Source organism: Bubalus bubalis, chromosome X (genome assembly GCF_019923935.1).
Source record: "Bubalus bubalis isolate 160015118507 breed Murrah chromosome X, NDDB_SH_1, whole genome shotgun sequence".
Classification (NCBI taxonomy): Eukaryota; Metazoa; Chordata; class Mammalia; order Artiodactyla; family Bovidae; genus Bubalus; species Bubalus bubalis.
In genome coordinates this window covers 63,922,895-63,938,799 of record NC_059181.1, presented here as the reverse complement: position 1 = coordinate 63,938,799, position 15,905 = coordinate 63,922,895, and the positions used below count along the sequence as shown (strand labels likewise).

Sequence of the window (15,905 nt, the reverse complement as noted above, 5' to 3'; positions counted from 1 at the left end):
ATGGACACCTTATCTTTGACAAAGGAGGCAAGAATATACAATGGATTAAAGACAATCTCTTTAACAAGTGGTGCTGGGAAATCTGGTCAACCACTTGTAAAAGAATGAAACTAGAACACTTTCTAACACCATACACAAAAATAAACTCAAAATGGATTAAAGATCTACACATAAGACCAGAAACTATAAAACTCCTAGAGGAGAACATAGGCAAAACACTCTCTGACATACATCACAGCAGGATCCTCTATGACCCACCTCCCAGAATATTGGAAATAAAAGCAAAAATAAACAAATGGGACCTAATCAACCTTAAAAGCTTCTGCACATCAAAGGAAACTATTAGCAAGGTGAAAAGACAGCCTTCAGAATGGGAGAAAATAATAGCAAATGAAGCAACTGACAAACAACTAATCTCAAAAATATACAAGCAACTCCTACAGCTCAACTCCAGAAAAATAAATGACCCAATCAAAAAATGGGCCAAAGAACTAAATAGACATTTCTCCAAAGAAGACATACAGATGGCTAACAAACACGTGAAAAGATGCTCAACATCACTCATTATCAGAGAAATGCAAATCAAAACCACTATGAGGTACCATTTCACACCAGTCAGAATGGCTGTGATCCAAAAGTCTACAAGTAATAAATGCTGGAGAGGGTGTGGAGAAAAGGGAACCCTCTTACACTGTTGGTGGGAATGCAAACTAGTACAGCCACTATGGAGAACAGTGTGGAGATTCCTTAAAAAACTGAAACTAGAACTGCCTTATGATCCAGCAATCCCACTGCTGGGCATACACACTGAGGAAACCAGAAGGGAAAGAGACACGTGTACCCCAATGTTCATCGCAGCACTGTTTATAATAGCCAGGACATGGAAGCAACCTAGATGTCCATCAGCAGATGAATGGATAAGAAAGCTGTGGCACATATACACAATGGAGTATTACTCAGCCATTAAAAAGAATACATTTGAATCAGTTCTAATGAGGTGGATGAAACTGGAGCCTATTATACAGAGCGAAGTAAGCCAGAAAGAAAAACACCAATACAGTATACTAACGCATATATATGGAATTTAGAAAGATGGTAACAATAACCCTGTGTACGAGACAGCAAAAGAGACACTGATGTACAGAACAGTCTTATGGACTCTGTGGGAGAGGGAGAGGGTGGGAAGATTTGGGAGAATGGCATTGAAACATGTAAAATATCATGTATGAAACGAGTTGCCAGTCCAGGTTCGATGCACGATACTGGATGCTTGGGGCTAGTGCACTGGGACGACCCAGAGGGATGGTATGGGGAGGGAGGAGGGAGGAGGGTTCAGGATGGGGAACACGTGTATACCTGTGGCAGATTCATTATGATATTTGGCATAACTAATACAATTTTGTAAAGTTTAAAAATAAAATAAAATTAAAAAAAAAAGAATATGAAAATTAAAGGTGAAAAATAGCTCAGCTCTACCCAAACTCACCATTTCAAAACACATTTAAACAGAACACAGCCAAGTTTTAAAACAGATATTGAAGAAATGCTGTCTATATTTTCCCATCTAGAACCCAGAAGCAACAGGCCCTCACTACGAACAATTACCCTGAGTTGTTCATCATAGAAAGTAGACATTTAGTCTGGAGCCTCAGGCAGGAGCAGCACAGCCCCCACTAACAGCAGACAGCAGCCCGTGCGTCTGGAGGGGAGACGTTTTGTCACCGTAAAGAGAAGCTCTGCCAAGCAGGATGCAGCATGGGTGGAGCTGGCAGCAGATGGAGTGAGTTAAAGAGGATGGGGGTTAGGAGGGGGAGTTCTATAAATTTCTCAAGAACAGGATTTAGCTCTCACATGTATCTGTATGCCTGGTGTCTGGCCTGGTCCCAGGCACCACAGAACCACCTGTACTCTTGTTCAAGTTGTATTCCTACAAGGGCACCCTGCCAAGGGATCTCAAGTTGGGGACAAAATTCAAGTCAAACCCAATGCCCTGTCAGACTGCACATGGACTTTAATTATTAATTTCAAAGTTGGTCCACCCAGAGGATGCTCTATTTTTAAATAGCTATGACCAGAACAAGTGATCTTTTCTAATTACTATGCTCAAAGAATGTACTTTTGTCTTTTTGTTCCACCAAAAGGGGTGGGTTTTACTCATTGATCCATCCAGAGGTGGCACCCTTTTTGTCACCCCTCTACCTGGAGGGGACACCTATGTGCCATATATATGCTACCAGCTCCCACTGGCATCTAACAGCAGCTCAATACATGCTAACTGGAATGGAAGGACTCCTCATCTTCACTGGCTCTTCTACCCACCATCTCCTCCTCACGGGTGCAACAGATAGTTTTGAAACTACAGGCACAAAGTGTAAAGCCTCTGTGTGAGTCAATAACATTTGTTTCCTAAATCTACCAGTTTTGATAATTTGGAATTATGGGGGGAAAGATTTCATCGTGCGGTTTCACAATGGGGAGTAACCTTATGTAACTCATTATTTCAAAAGGTGAAACAAGTTATAAATTGGAATACCGTGAAACTTTGCTACTAAGAAGCCCCAAGTCTCTCTCAAGAGCAAAGTTTCCCAGGAGTTTTACTCTTCCCCTCCCCACCTCCACTTTTTCATACTGAATCATTCCTTTATTTTGCATCATTTTGAGTGGAACTTTTCCTGAAAACTTTTCCTCAGTCTTCTTAAACAGATTCCTCTGAAGATGCTGCGGCCTCTTCTCAATGCCTTGTTTGTCATAATCAGCATCAGCTACTGTTGGGGAAACAAATTAGAGGGGATGCCTTTAGTATCTCTCCCCTCTGATCACAGCAGAGAGAGAGGACACTAAAAGTGTCCCTCCCCCATAGTTTTCTCCTCTCACTTGTCACCCTTGTCCCAGCATTTCTCAGGGGCTGATGATATGGTCACCTAAATGGATGTCTCAGGATCTCAGAACAGCCACAGGAGAGGTTCTCTACTTGAAGCCAGTGCAACCACCGACCCTGAAGACCTCTTTGGACCAGTCCTCTTCCTTTCTCTGGGCAACTGCTGGCCTAGATCCACATTCTAAAACTCTATTTCTACTGGGATCATGGAAGGGATAAAAAGAGACATACTTTTTCTTCTAAATTGCATTTGTTGGAGTAGATATGGGTTTAAAAATACTAAACACATGGGACTTCCCTGGTGGTACAGTGGTTAAGATTCTGTGCTGCCAGTTCAGGGGACCCAAGTTCAATCCTAGGTCAGGGAACTAAGATCCCACATGCCCTGCAGTGAGGTGAAATGAAAAAAAAATTAAAAATACTAAACACAACAATCTATACAGTTGTTCTCACTATTATGCTCTAGCAATCTACCTGCATGAAATGGTGCATCATATAAGAGACTTCTAGAAAGCATGAAGTCCAATCTAGACATTGATTCAGAGGTAACCATTTCAATTTCTATTTATGATTTCTGGCATAGCCTAATTTGGAACACTAAATATTACAAAGTAGAAGTTTCTTCCTTTTCCCTGTGCTCCAACAACCCTCTGCATAGTGGAATTTTAATATTCTTTTGCAAAGACAGGCAAGTTGAGGTTGACTTGATGCAGGAATCCAACCTAGTAACATCAAGAGTGATATTAAATAGCTATGATGTAAGAAAACAAAAATACTATTCTCGGGCTTCGCTGGTAGTCCAGTGCTTGAGAGTCTGCCTGCCAATGCAGGGGACACAAGTTCAATCCCTGGTCCTGGAAGATTCCACATGCCTCAGGATAACTAAGCCCATGCACCACAATTACTGAGCCCATGCTCTGCAACTACTGAGGCCCCGGCTCCTAGAGCCCATGCTCCACAAGAGAAACCACTGCAATGAGAAGCCTGCACACCACAATTAAAGAGTAGTCTTTGCTTGCCACAACTGGAGAAGGCACTCACCCAGCAACAAAGACCCAGTGCAGCCATAAATTAATTAAATACATAAACAAATCTTTAAAATATACTGTTCTCATCTATAAGGTCAATAGTTGTTAATGACATGTTATAACCAAAAAATGTAAAATTAAAGATGCTTAACTTTGCCTTAACATATACTTATTCTTTTTATTAATAAAACTAACTGGCTTCATTTTTCTAATTTCCTCTGTTGTCTTATAAAGTTAAAAAAAAGTGTATTATCCAATTTTTAGGAGTTAAATACTTTATTCATACAGAAGACCAGTTGGTCTACAAATCCATGCCCTAGAGTGGTGCTGTCCAATATGGAAGCCATGCTCCACATAACACTATGGAGCATTTGAAAGGTAGCTAGACTGAACTGAGATGTTGTGTAAGTGCAAAATTCACATTAAGTTTTGAAGACCTAGTACAAAAGAATAATGTAAGATACCTCATTAATCATTTTAATAATGTTGCATGGCAAAATGATACTGTTTTGGATATACTAGGTTAAATAAAATGCATTATTAAAATTTTTTTTGAAGTGTACTATCTAACTTGGTATTATTACTGCTTACAATGAGTTCATCCATGAGGTCATTTTTGTCACTTACTTTAATATAAGCCTGAATTATAGTTCATTCTCATTATCCACAAATACATTATAATTTTTTAAACCTCTGGACTGTCCCTTCCAGTTTTAACCATCTTTACCACAACAGTGGTTCTCACCACGTCTGCACATTAGAATAACCTGGGGATCTTTTAAAAATCCTGGTTCCTGGGCCTCATCTCCCAGAAATTCTGGTTTTATTGGTATGAGATATGGCCATGCATGGCATTAGTAACTTTTTAAAGCTCTCCAAGTAATTCAGCTAGGGTCTATATTTTTGGCTGTAGTTTTAAAAGTGAAAAATGCAACCAGACAAGTAGGGTGAAGGATTCTACTCAGGGAGATGACTGAATTGCCCGGTGGTCTGGGCATGCTGCAGACAGTCCCAAGGTATGCCCATGACCTTGAGGCTGTATGGCTTTGAGATCAGGGCTTACTGGCTCTAATTCCATGATGGTGAGAAACAGATCCTCAGGCAAGTTGTCAAATATGTCACTGAAATATCCTGAGGCCCCAGAAGTTTTTGTGAGAAGAAGGTGGCTCTTCACCCATAAATCAAGCTGGTTCTGTAAGACTGGTGAGCCACGCCAGAAGCCATGAAGCTGTCCTGAGGGAAGAGGTGACCAGGGAGCGGGTTGGACATCTAGACAAGGGCTCTGCCCCAAGGCAGCGGGTGCTGTCTAGTTGTGCGACCTGCGTCTGTCCTCTGCCGCTTCATTAAAGCTTCTCCTTGGCATCCCAGCCCGGCAGGTCCTTGTGGTCAGCCAGCACCACATATTCCGTGATAATAAACATCTCAGATCTGCCAAGACTCTCACTGGTGCCTCGGCTTCAGTTCCAAAGACTGTTTTCCCCCTTGGTTGGCGAGGCAGTGAACAGATGTCAGTGGGGGAGAATGAAGGGAGGAGTCAAAGGAAAGGAAAATCCTTGGGTTGGGAGAGATGAGCTGACAGCTTCAAAACCTAGATGCTGCTCCCACATGAGCACACAGGCAGGCATTCTTTACATATTCTGCAAAAGGGAGGAATGGCTGCAAATCGGAGCTGTCTAGAAAACATTCTTATTATAACTTCATCTTGACAGTATCCTCATCCAGGGATTTCAAAAGGTTTTGTGGAATTTCATCTTCTTAGTATTTAGTGATTATGTGCGGGATTGTGGCATACGGGCCCAACATTTTCCATACATTATTCTGGATCTTCACGACAGCCCTCTAAACTGGGGAGCATTAACCTCCTTTTACAGATGAGGGACTGTGGTTCTGAGACACTCAAATCAGCTTAATAATGTAAGTGCTGGGCAAGTCAGTCTTAAAACTACAGGTGCTACTTTCAAATCCCAAGATCTTTTTCCTTAACATGTCATTCATTGTCATTAAAAGTAATCCATGTTCACTTAGGAAATTTCAAAAAACACAGAAAGGTACGAGAAAAAAACATCCACCCACTCCCATAATCTCAACCATTGCTATCTTTGCTATCATTTATTATCATTGTTATCATCCCGAGATAACAACCACTGTTAACATTTTGGCAATACCCCTCCAGTTTCTTTTTTATATATGTGCTTTATTTTGGATATTATCATCCCTGGAGAAGGGATAATATCATACACGCAATTTAATACCCTGGTTTTTCACTTAGCATTATTTTGCATATTTCCACATATCCTCATATGTTTGTTTTGAGCGCTATTTTTCTTAGTTGTCTAGTTTTCTACCACATCGACCTGTCACCATTTATAGAATCACACCCATATCATTAAGTTGTTTCCATTTGGGGGTTAATGTAAATAACCAAAAGATGCAGTGAGGATCTACAAACATTTTCCCCACAATATCTGATCATTTCTTTAAGCATAAGTTCTTAGAAATGGAATTACTGGATCTGGGGCGATAAGAGCACATAATGACACTACTGGAATTGCTGAAAACTGTGATGCACAGCCTCCTGTGAGAGCAGAGAATGCCCAAGATCTGCTGGTGGAGGAGACCTCACTCCCCTTAGGGCCTGCTGGTTGGGGAAAACAACATGAGTTTGACTATTTCGCAGATACAGGGAATCAAACTATAAATTGCCAAGCAGTTAATTACACTGTTCTCAGAAGCAAATTTAAAAAAAAAAAAGCACTTAAAATAAAAACAGCTGAATCATTTTAAAAACTCATCTCCTCTTTGAATCCATTTTCCAAAGGAAAAAAATATTTTTCTGATTTTCCCCTAGATGAATTACAGACCATTCTTAAGAATCTAGAAAGAATTTAGAAAGAAAATAAAATAAAACATATAGTGAAACATCAAATGTCCCCACTCGCAAAAAAGCAGGGGCATGAATAATATATTTTGCTCTGGAATGCAACTGGATCCACACAGCTGGGGATATAACAAGCAGGTAGATTCTTGCTTTCTCTCCCTCTTTCTATCTCACTGTGGCATGGGGTGCCTCTTGGCTTGGATGTCTTAGCGGGAACCAGGACTTGGCTCCGCAAAGCAGGGAAGGGCCAAGGTCCCTCAGGTCTCATCTGCCCAAGGATAATGAAAACTTGAATGTAGATCAAGAAAATCTGCAGTTCCTATTACAAGTGTGTTTGAATCTTCCTAAGGACGCTCCAGTATCCAGCTTCTTGGTCAGCAAACAGGGTGTTGGCGCCTCCCCACCCCACCTCCACCCTGAGGGTTCACTCTGAGTCAGGAGGTGCCTTGCACCCGCTCCTCCTGAATCACTTGAGTTAGTTCCTCCCCCACACTAGCCCTCTCACATATCCAGGGCCTCACACAGGCTACCTCCTGAGCCAGGAATTCCCTCCCCCTCCTTCTTCAATTGGCCAGCTCCAGATCATCCTTCAGAACTCACACACACAGCCTTCCCAAATCTTTTCCAAGCCTCTGAGCTGAATTAGGTGAGCTTCCTTCGCCTTCCGAGGACCCCTGGGCTTGCCTATGATTGGGCAGTATGATGACTCCAGGCTCTCCCTGCTGGACCATGGGGCTGCACTCTAACTTGGCTCTATATCCTCAGAGACCAGCACAGGGCCAGACCCACAGTTAGGTGCTCAATACATGTGTGATGGTTAGAAACAAGGGAGGAATTAAACTTAATAGCTATTTATTAAGTGCCAAGCACTATTTTAGGGACTGGAGATAGGGCAGTAAAAACAGAGAAAAATCTCCACCCTAAAGATGCTTACTTTCTATTGAGGAGCTTACAGTTTAGAAAGAGAGGGAGGGACAGCAGGAATAGAGGAGGGATAGACAGAGGTTGCTCAAACCTTCCAAGTTAAAGGACTGAGCCTAGTGGTCTTATACACAATCAGACCCAGTGCCTCACATACAAAGCACCTTGTTGCAAGCCTCCTTGTGCAAACACAGTCAGCACATCTCCTGTTTGTGGCATTACTGACATAGTCTTGTCTATTAAGATACTGCCATCCAATGGAGGTTCCTCAAAACATTAAAAATACAACTACCATATGATCCAGCAATTCCACTTCTGGGTAATTCTCCAAAGAGAATATTATGTTTAATGAAATAAGTCATACAGAAGAAGACAAATATCAGATGATTTTACTTATATGTGGAATCTAAAAAAACAAAACAAATGAACAAACATAATGAAACAGAAAGAGAGTCATAGATACAGAGAATAAACGGGTGGTTGCCAGCAGGGAGCAGGTGATGAGTGAAATAGATGAGGGAGATTAAGAGGTACCAACTTCCAGTTACAAAATAAAGGAATCATAGGGATAAAATGTACAGTGTGGGAAATAGAGTCAATAATAATGTAATATCTTTTTTGTGTGTAGTGACAGATAGTAACTAGACTTACCATGGGATCAATTTGTAAGGTATAGAAAAATGGAATCATTATATTGTGCATCAGGAACTAATACAGTGCTGTAGTCAATCATACTTCAAAAAACATACAAATAAACACAGAAAAAAAAGAGATCACATTTGTGGTTACCAGAGGAGATGGGGTGAGAGGAGGGAGAACTGGATGAAGGTGGTCTATAGGTACCAACTTCCAATTGTAAGTACTAGAGTTGTAACATATAACTAGCACTGCTGTGTGCTATATCTGAAAGTTAAGAGAGTAAATCCTAAGAGTTCTTATCACAAGGAAGAAATACTTTTTTCTTTAATTTTGTATCTACATGATACGATGAATGTTCACTAAACATTATACTACTCATTATATGATGTATGTAAGTCAAATAATCATCTTGTACACCTAAACTTATGCAGTGCTGTATGTCAACTATATTCTAATAAAACTGAGAGGAAAGTAAATAAATAAAGTGGAAGAAAAGATACTGCCATCCAGTGTACTATAACTTGAAAACTTCAGTGAGGGCTTATCTGGGTGAAATCATGGAATTCTCCACAGCAGGAAAGAGCTGACAGCTTGAACCAGGAAGGTTAGGTCAGTGCTTCCCAAAGGAGGGTAGAAGACTCTAGAAGGCCATGCAGATAACTCTAGAGGAGTTATCACAAGACGTCTATGAGTCTGCAGATCCACCTATTATTCATCTACTGAATAAGCACTATTCTGCCTATGTATGAAGAGAAGATCATCAATTTTAAATCTACAAATTCATGTAAAAGCATTGCTGAATTCACAGTAGCACTCTTATCATTTTTTTTTTTTTTACCATGTGCTTAGTCGCTCAGTTGGGTCCAACTCTTTTGCAACCCCATGGATGGCAGCCCGCCAGGCTCCTCTGTCCATGGGGATTCTCCAGGCAAGAATACTGAAGTGGGTTGCCATGCCCTTACCATAGGAAATTCTAAAACCCAAAATTCCATCCTTGGATCCCAAACCAGATTGAATGGAAAATCCTATGGGGTGTTAACTGGGGTCCGGATTCTGGTTATCAGCTCTCCTCAACCTAGAGGAGAACACCAGGTACCCAGGCATCCTGTGCTGATATGCTGGCAAACAAGATGACATCTATCCCTGAAATTGAGAGCTCTTTGAAGGGACAGACTGTGTCTCATTTATCTGTGGGTCTCTAAAACCCAGCACAAGGATGAGTGGTGGGTGAAGGAAACAGTACCCAAAGTGGTGCCCTTTCTTCAAAGCTAGAAAGTAATGATCTGAGGAAAGGGTGATTTGAGTCCCTCAGAAAAAGTATATAGAGCAGCAAAGCTAGTAAGTCTGTTAAGTTACTCAAGCTTTGAAGAAGAATAAATTCATACTTTAGAAACATGTATGTTAAACACATTTTTGGTAATAATTTTATTTTCTCATTCCCCTAGGCTTTTAATAAACGTACCTTTGGAAATGCCAACTAGACTCTGCTGTAATAATAGAAAATAGGATGTGGGTGTGCAATGAGGAGTGTCCACAGTAGGATTAAAAGCTATTAGGGAAAATAGAAGATATAGAGATGATAGAAGGATTGTGAAGGAAAGATTCAGTGGAAAGGTGACCTTCAGAGGACAGTGTCAGGTCACTGGCCCAGCCATCCCTTCCCAACTAAAGATCCTTTTTCCAAGGCTATTTCCTACTGAACACTTCAAGAAGACTGTTTCAGCAAGGGATCCTGTTGCCTCACATCTATTCTTTACATGATGCAAGGTTGATCTTCCTTTCTCCCCTCTGCCTCCATCTCACCCACCAAGTCCCAACTGTAGAAATCCCAGGAGGCCTGTTCTCTAGATCATCCCTCAGTTCTCAAAGGTAGCAAGAGCTATTCCTCATCCTAAACTACTTCCAGCTAGAAAAAAATGCCACAGCAGTGACTCTCAATGAACAGCTGACTTTGAACTTAGCATCCTTGCAAAGGCAGAGTACTGGTTCGGATGGCAGAAGCCCTGGCTTCTAGATCAAGGCCTCCTGCCACTAACCTGCACTGTGACCTAAGCAGTGCCACATTCCCTACGAGGCAGCTTATGTCCATGCTTAGGGCACCAATAACAGGAGTACAAAAGAGAGACAGAATGAAAGAATCTAATAAGAAGCTATTTTATTTTCAATGTACAAGTGGAGCTCTGAGCAATCCTTTAAAATAAGATTTTATTTGCAGGTTTAGTATTGTTTTCATTTGGAATTAGGTATGAAGAGGCACTATGATCTTTCCAGCACTTAAAGCTACAAAAGATCCTGATCCATCTGGGTGCCTTTAGATAAGTCCCTACCCTTTCCTGAGAAGAAAATACAGAAGTCAAGTATTATGATGCCCATAATGGTTAATGACCAAATTGTTGGTGCCACATAGTATAAACTCCACTCCACCCAAGCCAGAGAAATACAGGGACAAATGATGCAAATTCACCACCCTTCTCCTGTCACCTAATCAACTCCATAAAGATAAAAATTGAGCCCAAGAGCCATAACTTGAATCCTCTCCTATTACTCTACTCTTCCATCATTCTGATGTTTTTATCACTTTAGGTGTTCATGTGTCTAAAAAAAAGGGAAAAGATTAAATTTCTTGTTTCTAAAGTGGAGGAAATTCTAGTGGACATTTTGGTGTCCAAATTTCCAGAGAAGATGTTTTCAACACATGGAAATACCATGAAGCAGGAATTTCACGGTATTTACTTAAAAGAAAATAGGCTTGCTCCCCTGCCCCACCCTGTCAAACCAACTGTCCCAACAGTCTCTGGGGCTGACAGATAGGAGAGAGACAAAAGTGAGCCCTGGTAGAGTGCCTTTTCCAAGTCCCCCAAGTTCTCTGTGCTCCATCCAACTCTCAAGCAGGCTATATCCCCTCCTCAGTAGGCATGATGGTCAGATTCAGGGTCTACCACACCTCATCTAATGGTAAACTGGCTGCAGTCTAGAGGTTCAGTTTTCATTTTTCATCTCCATATAGATTTACAACAGTCTCTGCTCATGCTGGAATTATGGTTTAAACATAAATAAACCAGCTGTCCTTTCTGATTTGCAGCCAGAGTTGCCACAAAGTTGGAAAATCATGAGGCAGGAATTTTACATAAAGGTGAAGTGGGAGTTTCCACCATCAATCCAACTGGCTGTATTCAAGCCAAAATCGTTGCAAGAAGGAACAGAGCATCTTTCCCACAAGTTCATGGGCTAGTGTAACAAGATACCTCCCCAGTGTTATTAAACACACCTAGTGTTGTCCTGTGCTTCAGTGACTTCCTTGCTTGCACAGGAGATATTATACCTCCAGGCCAATGGCCTGATTGCTTTTGTAATTAGCATCTAAGCACCTACATACATTAAATAGATCTCTGAGGGAGAAACTGGAAAGCATGGATTGACTCAGCACATGGCGGAAGACATGGAGCTATATGCCTGGCTCTGACCCAGTGGCTTCCCACTGGCTTTGACCATGCCATTCTTGAGATGAAGAGCACAAAGTCCAGGACACGAATGCAATAAAGAGGGTCACATTCAAAGCCAGATGTGAGGAAAAATGCAAGTTATAGGCAGGGTGATGCCAAGGGTGCAGCAACAGCAACAGATCTACAACCAGAAGAACCTGGTGCAGTCCTGTAGCACATCCTCTCCTTCCAAACCCCATCCCCCAGTTACAAGAGCTTCTGGGGCAGTCCCAAAGGGGTTCAAGTTACCAATGAAAAGCCTTCAGTGGAGGAGAGGGTGTTGCCAGGCAACCAGTCCAGTCCAGTCCCACCCTTGTAACCTTGAAGATGGTGGGGGCGTGATCCTTGATTGTGGAGAGGAAGGAACACCTTGGACTCCTTTAGCATCAACTTTCTCCTCCTCTGTCTTTCTCCCTCTCCTCTCCCTGTTCTCCCCCATCTGGCCTCCCTGCCCAGCTCAGCCTGCAGTCTGATCTCCACAAGCCTGAAGGCTATGGGCCAGTCTGACTTGTCATTACTCAGTCTGGAGGTGGCAGCCAAACTGTCCCTGCAGGGAGGCTACAAGCTGCTGGCCTGTCAGGTGTCATTCACTCTGGCCATGCTGCTTCCAAACTTTCCTTCCCCATTCTTTCCTGACCTCATGGCCAAAAAATAGCTAGAGCAAGAATTTGGGGGAAATCCAGTCTGATGGAGGACATATAGGGTAAAATGTTGACTGGGAGTGCCCACCACCAGCAAAATGGTCAGTAACGGAGTAGGAGTTCTAGGAGGAAAAGAAACAGGGAAGAAGAAAAGGGCAAGTCCTGACAACAATGGGGTAAAAGCATTTTTAGTTGGGGTCAAAATATATAATATACATCTGCTGAATACTTTATTGAAGCTTATGTCCAGGCAACATGGGGGGTGGCCAGATGGTGCACTGATTATGCTCCCCAACTCCCTCTGCATTTGGCACTTGTGCTCAGATCATTGCTGAGAAGGCCTAATTTAAGTGCCGAGCAATCAAAGCTCCTCAAAAGTGTGCAGTGGGAACCTCAAGGGGAGTCTAGAGTAGGGCATTAGACCAGAAAATGGAAAACCAGACCTTCTTGCCAAATTAAGGTAGCTGTGTTCCATTTATACAGCAGGCCCCTTCAATGTCTCTGAGCCTGGAGACAGGTACACTCTGAAAGGCAAGCAGCTGCCCCAAAGATGAGAGATAGCCCTCTCTCAGCTCTTAACAAATTTCAAGGAAGCCAACCCAATGCAATTTTTTCGAAGAAATTGCTCCCTTACTTTAAAATATTGTCATTGCATAAAGCCATCTCTTTCTAACCCACCAGGTCACTGGCCCAAAGGCAACTTGGTGAAGCCATTCCTTCCCTCACACGGAAAGGGCTCTCAGACAGAAAGATGCAAGTTGGAAAAACAGAGCTTCCTCACTGTACTTAACTCACCCTGATGTGCTCATTAGGTGGCTCTCTGCAGATCAGGTGGGCATTTTGAAAATGACTCCCCAAACTGACTTCTCAAATTTCTCCTAGGCTAATCTTGGTAGTCAGTGGGATCCCAGAAAAAAATCAACAGTGACCTTCTTACCCTCTCTCTTAAGTGAGAATTAACCAGACCTAAGGCCCCAGCTTTCCTGCTCCCCTGCCTGGCAGAAGTTTCTGGCCCTGTGTCCACATTCCATCTGGCAGTCAATTGTCTTCCACCTTCTTTGCCCCACAGGACCCAGTGACCTCCACCATCTACCTCAGAGGCCAGAGAGTTTTTGGAAGAGGGGTGCCAGGGCCTGTAACTCCTATTGTATGGAAGGGATGGGATCGAGGTGAGGTCTGCAATGGAGAAGGGCTGACTCAGACACTTCTTTCCCAAAGCAGCTGCAATACAAGTCAGTCAGTAGCCATTCTGCTCCCATCTGAAACTTCTTTCCACCCTGCTCCTTCTCTCTCCTAACTTTCTGGTGCTGTCAATTGGCCCTGGTACCTGGCATGCCCCAGCTGAGGTCAACATTTCCAGCACATTCAATCCCCTTGCTTTCACCAAAAGTCCCACACTCTAAAGGATCACGGCATTTCCATGGACAGAGGATTCCCCATTTAAAGTGTCGGGGTTCAAAATAGTAAAGCACAAGGGCTCATGTTGCCCTCCTGCCCTCTGACGGGCCCTGTGTGCTCAGTGAAGGCACCACCGAGTTTCTCAGGCATGGCTGATTTCTAAAGGGATCACAAAACTGATGACAGTTGCTTTAAACGGTTCTCCCAAACAAGTCTGGGCAACCGGACCCTAGGGGTAAGGGGTCAGAGAAGCCGGCTGCGAGGGGGAGTCTCCCCTCCTCGCCACCCTCTCCAGCCTCTCCTGGAGCACCAGCCCTATTTCGCGGAGAGAAGAGGGCGGGCTCTCAGACTTTTCTCGGAGCGAGAGCGGCGATCACGCTCCAGCGCGAAGTTGTACAGGTTTAAAGTCGGTAGGCACCGCTGGCAGGGCTCCTACCGCCGCGTAGGTGGCAGGCGGCTCCGGCGCGCTTTCTGAAGTGGCCAAGTTCCTAGACTGGAGCAAAGACGCCAGCGGCGCGGCCATTTAGTTCCCGACGCCGCGAAGACTAGTACGCTTCGGGCCTGGGGGCGGCGCCGAAGCGGTCGGGACTCAGCGGCTGCCGGGGACCCTCGCAGGTCCCCCGCCTTCCTTCCCCAAATCCCCAGAAGGTGGCCGCCAGTCCCAAGGCGGGGGACCCCTAGGACACATGGCCACTCAGGACGGCGTGACCGGGTCCAGGGGCAGGAAGTTCCAGCCAGAGTGCGGCGAGCGTGGAGTCAGGGAAATGGGATCTCCTCGCTCCCGGAGGGGAAGGGAGGGAAGGGCCGAGGACGGGTGGGGAGGGTGGGGGAGGGGTGGACGCAGAGCGGGCGCGTGCTGGCGCCCCCAGAGGCGGGGTGCAAGCGGGGCCGCCAGCCCTGGCGCGGCTTACCTAACTCTTCCTCGTGGTCCTCCCGGCCGAGCAGGCGGTAGGGAAGGCGGCGGCGGAGGCGCACGGTGCGCCGGAACAGACTGTCGGTGCGGCGCCCCAGGGCCAGCAGGTGCCCCTCGAGGTCCTCGAGCAGAGCCAACGAGTGGCCGCAGAGGTCGGCGAGCTGCCGGAGCACGCTGAGCGCGGCCAGGTGGCTCACGTCGCGGAGCTCGGTCAGCGGCTGTGGCGGGTTTCGCGGGCACAGGCGCTGGGGCACCACCGTGCGCCTGTAGAACGGCATCCCGGGCGTGGGCGCGGGGGACCAGTCTGGCGGCGCGGCCGGCTCGCCCCGAACGGCGACCCTGACCCGAGCGCCCCTGAGCGGCGGCCCCAGCTCCGGGTGAAGCAGGCCCCTGGGCGCGGGCTGGCGAGCGGGCGGGTTCCCAGCCTGGAGCGCCGACTCCCCCCAGGGCTGCACACTCGCTGGAGCCACCAGTCTCTCTGACTCTGGTTCGCTGGGCTCCTCCTCCTCCTCCCCGCCTTTCTCCACCTCCTCTTCCCTCACTCTGCTACTTCGGGATCCCCCCACCCACTTTTTTTTTTTTTTTTTTTTTTTTTTTTTTTTGCGGTCAGAGATTCACAGATTAACGCTTGATCCCGGAGAGGAGGGAAAGGGAAGTGGGAGTAAAAAAGATCGAGCTGGAGGGTGAAAGAAGGAATGTCTGTGAGAGTGGGGTGTGTATATGATGTTCGTTCGGTGTTGTGTGCCCACGTCCTCCTGTTGTAGCTCCAGTCCCAGTACTTATGGTTAAATTTCTTTTCTGCTTCAGTGTGTGTGCTTTAAACTTTTTCCTCGTAAATAATAGAAATTCAAGCGCACCGGTGCCTACAGCAGCTAGTAACCAGCGGAGACCCGCTGAATAGTCTGACCTCATTCCTCTAGATTCCCTTTCCCAAACATGTACTCAGTGCCACACACAGACTAGACGACTAGACTGTGAGCACAGCCTTCTACCGCCCAGGAGCTTGGAAAGGAGTGGGGAAAGAACCAAATATCTTACTCGACTGTTCAGGAGGGCAGAGTTTCTGGGGAGTCCTGGACTACTGTTAGCCTATTAAGGCTCTGGAATGAATGAGTGAGTGAATGAAA

At 44.8% G+C, this 15,905-nt stretch overlaps 1 protein-coding gene across 2 annotated transcripts in view; it reads right to left on the bottom strand.

Moving 5' to 3' along the window:
* The window catches only part of LOC102406836 (NHS-like protein 2), a 107,559-nt gene extending 92,021 nt beyond the window's left edge, over positions 1-15,538 (bottom strand). Inside the window, exon 1 of one of the 2 annotated variants that reach the window (XM_025275898.3) lies at positions 14,777-15,538. In XM_025275898.3, coding sequence (XP_025131683.2) covers positions 14,777-15,056 — 280 coding nt within the window. In that variant the 5' untranslated portion in view covers positions 15,057-15,538. The remainder of the gene's footprint in view (positions 1-14,776) is intronic. The other variant, XM_044937131.2, reaches the window with a different exon arrangement.
* Positions 15,539-15,905: the final 367 nt, after the last annotated feature.